The sequence below is a fragment of the Pteropus alecto genome, unplaced genomic scaffold (genome assembly GCF_000325575.1).
Source record: "Pteropus alecto unplaced genomic scaffold, ASM32557v1 scaffold118, whole genome shotgun sequence".
NCBI lineage: Eukaryota > Metazoa > Chordata > Mammalia > Chiroptera > Pteropodidae > Pteropus > Pteropus alecto.
Genome location: NW_006440654.1, coordinates 645817 through 652295, shown reverse-complemented (window position 1 = coordinate 652295; position 6479 = coordinate 645817). Strand labels below are relative to the sequence as shown.

At 66.3% G+C, this 6479-nt stretch overlaps 1 protein-coding gene across 1 annotated transcript in view; it reads left to right on the top strand.

Moving 5' to 3' along the window:
* Nucleotides 1–2344, top strand: part of PIM3 (Pim-3 proto-oncogene, serine/threonine kinase) — a 5220-nt gene extending 2876 nt beyond the window's left edge. Inside the window, exons 4-6 of the mRNA XM_006917881.2 lie at nucleotides 2–266; nucleotides 941–1117; nucleotides 1203–2344. Coding sequence (XP_006917943.2) covers nucleotides 2–266; nucleotides 941–1117; nucleotides 1203–1390 — 630 coding nt within the window. The 3' untranslated portion in view covers nucleotides 1391–2344. The remainder of the gene's footprint in view (nucleotide 1; nucleotides 267–940; nucleotides 1118–1202) is intronic.
* Nucleotides 2345–6479: the final 4135 nt, after the last annotated feature.

The window sequence follows — 6479 nt, the reverse complement described above, 5'->3', positions numbered from 1 at the left end:
CGGCTTCCTGCTGGTGCTCGAGCGGCCGGAGCCGGCCCAGGACCTCTTCGACTTCATCACGGAGCGCGGCGCGCTCGACGAGCCCCTGGCGCGGCGCTTCTTCGCGCAGGTGCTGGCCGCCGTGCGCCACTGCCACGCCTGCGGGGTGGTGCACCGCGACATCAAGGACGAGAACCTGCTGGTGGACCTGCGCTCGGGCGAGCTCAAGCTCATCGACTTCGGCTCGGGCGCGCTGCTCAAGGACACGGTCTACACGGACTTCGACGGTGAGCGCGGGCGGGCGGGCGTTTCAGCGGCCGGTAACGCCCGTGGGGTGGGGGGGCTGGTGACTGTTGAGGCCGCGCGCCGCCTCGGGCACGCTCGAGTGGGCACCGGGAGGAGGATCCCGAGCGGGTTCGTGGCGGGTCGGGGTGAGGGGTGGGCTCGAGACCGCCCCTTTTGGCTGTGTTGGGGTGACCCCGAGGGCGAGGGGTTCGCGGCGTCTGCTTGCCGAGTGCCGGGACCCCGGTGTCGTACGAGCGGGCGCCGCTCGGGCCGCCCCCTGCGCGGGAGCGGGCGCCGCGTGCGTGCGGGCGCAGGCAGAAATCCCCGCATTGCGGAGCGTGGGGAAGCCCGCCCGCCCGCTGCTCCGCTCCTCTCCCTCCCGCCTGCCCGGCCCCCCCCTCGAATCCTCATCTCACATCTGTTTGTTGTGAAACCCGAGCCGGCGCCCATGTGACTGGCTCCTCCCCCAGCCGCGCCAGCCCTGGGAGGCCACGCCCGTGGGGTTTTTCCAGGGTGATGACGAGCCGGATTTCGAGGCTGGCTCCCCCTTCTGGCTCAGGCCTCGGAGTCGGTTAGCTGCGAGCTCAGGGTCTTGGTGTTTGTGTTCGGTGCCAGTGCCAGTACCATGTGGTGCTGGCGCCTGGGGTGTGCCTCCTAACGCCCGGGTGTTCCCCAGGCACGCGGGTGTACAGCCCGCCGGAGTGGATCCGCTGTCACCGCTACCACGGGCGGTCAGCCACCGTGTGGTCTCTGGGCGTGCTGCTCTATGACATGGTGTGCGGGGACATCCCCTTTGAGCAGGACGAGGAGATTCTGCGCGGCCGCCTTTTCTTCCGGAGGAGGGTTTCCCCAGGTGTGTGGGGGGCCTGGGCGGGGCCGGCGCAGGGTGACGGGATCCAAGGGCCGGCCCCCTCCTGATCCTCCATCCTCCCCTGCAGAGTGCCAGCAGCTCATTCAGTGGTGTCTCTCCTTGCGGCCGTCAGAGCGGCCCTCTCTGGACCAGATCTCCACTCATCCCTGGATGCTGGGGGCAGACGGGGTCACCCCACAGAGCTGTGACCTGCGGCTGTGCACCCTGGACACGGGTGATGGGTCCAGCACCACCTCCAGCAGCGAGAGCTTGTGAGGAGGGACCTGTACCTGGCTTCTGGGAGCCAGAGGGACCACCTGCCCCAGCCCAGCCCTTGGCGGGGCCATCCTGCCAGGGCATCTGCTCCTTGAGAGAGCAGTGACCTCTCATCCCTGGTGACCTTTGCCACCGGGCGTGTTTCCTTTGCTTTGAGTGCCTTTTCGAACGCTGCTCTCACGGGACTTGGTTTTCTCAAGCTCTGTCTGTCCAAAGACCTCTGGTCCAAGCAAGGTCTCGTCTGCCCTGGGCGGGTGCTTGACCCTGAGACTGTCCTTGTCCTGTGCTTCCGGGAGGCGGCCCTGCCGGTCCCCAGCGCCTCCCCGTCTGACCTGGTTGGACCAGGAGCACTCCCGTGTCCTGTGGCCTCATCTCACCAGGGCACAGGGCTCTCGTGCCCATCCCCTGCCTCACCCTCGTCCCTCGGTGTTCGTCGGGCATGTCTGTGCACAAGCAATGCAACGTCCAGGCCTCTGCCGCCCACGCTCGCCACGCCGTGCGTGTGTGCGTGCACCGTCTATTTATGGTGTGAACCCCCGCGGAGGGCTATTTATTGTTTAATTTATTTGTCAAGGTCCTTCCCGGCAGCCCTGCTCCTCCAGGCCCCCTGGGTTTGGGGAGCAGGGAGGCTGTGTGTGGACCCCGGTCCTGCCCCGTCTGTGTCTGTGGAGGATGGATTTGTATAGGGGCTAACTTAAGGGGAGTGGGTGACGGCCACTTTGGGGCTCTGCGCCCCGGGGGCTGGGTTTTAAATTATTGATCTTGTACAGTCTGCTTGTTGGCTCTGGGGGGTGGGGCGGAGTCTCGAGCCTTTAATTTATTTCAGCAGCCGCGTGTCTGTGGTCCCGGTGTGCGGGCATCGGGGGCGGGGGCTTCTTTCAGTTCAAGAGCGAGATGTCTGGAGATCATATTTTTTTATACAGGTATTTCAATTAAATTGTTTTGTATATAATAGCTAACCTGTGTTTATTGGGCTCGGGGCTCTGGGGTGCGGGAAGGTTACGGGAGGAGGGGCCTGTGGTATGTGGGTGACGACCTCCCCATTCCTGCGAAGTGGTGGCAGTGTGGTGGGGCTAGGCTCCCCCTCCCAGGCCAGCAGGGCCAGCATCGGCTCGTGGTGTCCTTACTGCTGCATTCTGGCCCCGTTCACAGCTCAGGGAGTCGGCAGGCTGTGCCGTCAGGGGCCTCTGGGCGAGGGGTGGGGAGCCAGGTCCTGGGGAGCGGCACTCTGGTGGTGGCCCCAGGTCGAGTGGTTCTCGAGGGGGCCCAGTCAGGGCAGGCAGAGCAGGGGTGCACGGTGTGGGGTGGGGCCCACGCTGCTCACCGCCGGGGGAGGCCCTAGAGGGTGAGGAGAAGCTTGCCAGGTGGAGGTGTGAGAGGCCATTCTGGGTGCAGAGAACAGGTGGGCCCGGGCTTGGCAGGTCCAGGGCCAGGTGTGGGGGCGGGGGCCAGGTGGCAGCACTACAGGCCAGCGGGGGAGGGTCTGGGCACGCCCTTCCCCCGCAGGGAGTCCCTGTGCTGGGGCTGTGGGACGCCCAGGCCTGCGAGGGAGCCATCTGGGTCCAGCAGGGCCCAGGCACGTGGCCCAGAGCCCCCAGAGGCCTTGTCCCTGTGTCCTGTGGCCCAGGTGCCTGGTCACATGGCCCATTTGCAGAGCAGGCAGACCCCTGCCTGCTCCATGTACCTGCTACAGGGTCCTTGGGACTGAAGAATTGGGACAGTGGAGTGTCCTGAGGCCACAGGCAAGAGGCTGGGCAGGAAGTGGAGAGCATGAAGCAGGAGGCAGAAGCGGGCAGGCAGAGGGCCAGGTGGAGCTCCCGGCGCTGGAGGGCGTTGGAGTTTGGGCCCGGCTTGGGGGACCTGGCGCGCCCCTCCTGACAGCTGCTGAGGGCCAGGAATCCCAGGGCCACCCGCTCAGTGAAGACAGATGCTATGGAGCAGCGCCAAGCGGGTGTGGGGAGACCATCCGCCTGTCCCCACAGCTTGCCCGCTGCTGCTGGGGGCCTTCCCCTCGTGCTTGCCCTGCCCTTTCCCGGGACAGGGTCAGAGCCTGGTGATGGGAGAGGGCCCCAGGAAGGCCGAGCGCAAGCATCGGGGCCCCTGTGCCCCACCCCAGTGACAGTCCCCGCATGTTACCACAATCCTGGCTCCCTCACTGTGAGCCCAGGGTGCTGGGCTGGTCTTAGGCACCTGCCGTTCACCCACCTCTTGGTCCTCCATGAGTCCATCCATCCATCCGTCTGTCCACCCATCCACACCCTGGACCATCCAGGAAGCACTCACTGAGCTCGTCCTCGTGCCAGGTCCCGAGTCAGCCCTGGGGAGTGCTGAGGTGCTCACGCTTAGTCACCAAGTGCTGGAGCCTGGTGGGCAGGTTGAGGGTGCTCTGAGGAAGGCTTGTCCCCAGCCCAGGGTACAGGAGGCAGGGGCTATGTCCTGCCGGGAGGTGAGCAGAGCTGGCCCGGCCTGGGCAGCTTGAAGCCCTGTGGACGTTCTCTGTGCCCAGCTCTCTGTGGATGGGCAGGGCATGGGGAGGCGGGCAGCCACCCAGCCAGGAGGCTGGAGAGGGGCGTGGAGGCCAGTATCTTCCCCAAGTCCGTTCTGGAACAGAGGGTTCCGCCCCATAGGGGCTTGGGAAATGCTGCCCCCCAGAGAGGCTGCCAGGCGAGTCAGAAGCTCTGTGGCCTTGGGACCCCTGTCCACTGATGCCTGTGGAGGAGGGACAGGTGCCGGCCACTTTGGCACTGGATGGACAGGCCGTAGGGGTGACCCTTGATGGATTTGAGGGGTGCGGAAGCCGAGGCCACAGGTGGCGAAGCCCAGGCCTGTATGCACCACAGCCAGTGGGGGCTGGACATGGGATGAGCCCCGTGGGAGGCCTGAGGCCTGGCAGGGGCTCGGGGGGCCAGGACCTGCCACCAGGTGTGGGACTGCGCTGGGCATGGGAAGGCCCGGGGGGAGGGTGAGCCCACTGCACAGAGCCCGCCCTGCAGGCTGGAGGGACGAGGTGGGGGCAGTGGCCAACCCCACACTCTCAGCCTGGCCCTGCGCCCCATCTTCACTGACCGCACAAGCCCTACGCGGGGCTGCTGGGCCTTGCTGTCTGCCGGTTCTGCACTGGGTGCTGTGCGCACCCCTGACCCAGCTCCACCAGAAGGGACTTTTGGTCGGATGCCCTTGGGGAAACTGAGGCCCAGAGAGACAGAGACTTGTGCAGATGCCAGACCATGACCCACGTCCCCCACTGCTGTGCCCCACATCAGGGAGCTGGAGGCCAGGCTGGAGACTCTTGGTGGCCGAGGCCCACAGGGTGGGATGGGTCCAGGCCGCACTCAGGACCCACAGGACAGGCTGAGGACAATGCACGCTGCAGAGGGGGCGCCTTCCTTGCCTCCAGGGTGTCTGCTGTGGGCACCGTCCTGGGTCCCAGAGACGAGGACAGCTGGAGGGACGGCCGGAGCCCTGCTGAGGAGCCCGACCCCCTGGGGAGCTGGCACGCAGGTGTCCCGTGGCCCGTTCTGGGTCTGCCTGCTGTTCAGCTCGGGGTGCGGGTGGGGACAAAGGAGGCAGGGCCCCTATTCTGTCTGGACGCCCCCACCCCTGCTTTCAGACACACACCGGGCACTCTGTCGGGATCGGAGTGGTGGACCCTGCTGTTCTGGCCTGCCCCTAGGGAGGAAGGCTGTCAGAGGCCAGTTCCTTGAGGCCCTGGTCCACACAGGGACCTCTCCCGGGTGCTCAGACCCCTCCCCCCAGGCTGGGCCCCTCCAGGACCACAGGCCCTCTCCACGGGCACTCAGGGTCACTCAGGGTCACTGACCGTGTGTGCGTGTGCGTGTGTGTGCACACGTGCACGCCTGTGGGGCCTGGGCGGACCAGCCTCTGACTCCCTGCTGTCCCACTCAGGGCCTAGAGATGGCAGAGGGCGAGGGGCTGGGGAGCTGCCATGCGCCCCTCACCCCTGAGCCATTGCGGCACCCAGGGTTGTGCCCCCCGTGTCTGCAGGATCCCTCTGGCATAGGACCGGCTCTCATCAGAACCAGCCCTGGTGGGGGGCTGCAAGAGGGAGCCCTTCTCCCCAGGACCCCTCGGGACCAGGATGGGGCCGTTTCCCTGGGCAGGAGTCTCAGCCGCCCAAGGCTGCACTGTTGGCCGTGTGGATAGCTTGGGGCTGGAGCAGAAGGGCACCCCAGAAGCCTGCCCCGCCCCCACTCCAGGCTGCTCGGTGCCCCGCCCCCTGCCCCCACCCAGGAGGTTGCCCAGGCCCCAGCTCTGTGTGGCCCACGGGCCCGGACCGTCCCTGCCGGGCGAGCACCCCGTCTCCACTGATCTTTTCGTATCTTAGGCCAGTCGAATATCGGGGTTCCCGTAGAGCTGCCTCTCAAGTTCTGAACAGCATCTGTCTGTCAGGAGCTTTCCTTGGGGTTGCACAGAACCCAGAAATTATTGTGGAAAGAACCGGAATCCTGAGCACATTGCGGCCCTAGGCATCCTGCAGCCCCTGCTCACGTGTCCCCCCGACCCCACCCGCCCTTCCCACCAGGCTCCCGCGTCTCTGCTCCGGCCGCTGCCCTGCCAGAGCCTCGCCTCGTGTCACCCCGTCTGTGGTCTGCGCTGTGACTGGTGTGCTCACAGCCAGGCCCCCTGAGGGGTTCGGGTGCTGGCGGTGCACGCGAGGTGGCCGCCTCTCCTGGCCTCCTCACCCAGTGGCCGAGGCTGACCCCGCTCTTCAGAAAGAGGCTGCGCCGTGGATCCGAAACTGACCGTCTGCAGCTGTCCAGGCCCCGTTAACTTTCCTTTCTCCAGTGCAGCCGACACAGCCCCCGAAACGAAACCTTGGTGTGCTTTCGGTGCCAAAGCTTCTCGGAAAAGGGAAGTGACCCCTGGTGGCACCCCAGGCGCCCCACCTGCCCCTCCAAACATCCAGACCCCAGCTGGCAGGGAGCCCTGTACTAGCGAAAACAGCACGAAGAGGCAACACGCAGGGGACAGGCTGGGCAGCTCCTGAGTAGGCAGTGGACACCTGGCCAGCAGGGCCGAGGGGCCATGGCCTGCCCACTGTCCATCCTTGCTCCTGGTTGTGGCCAGG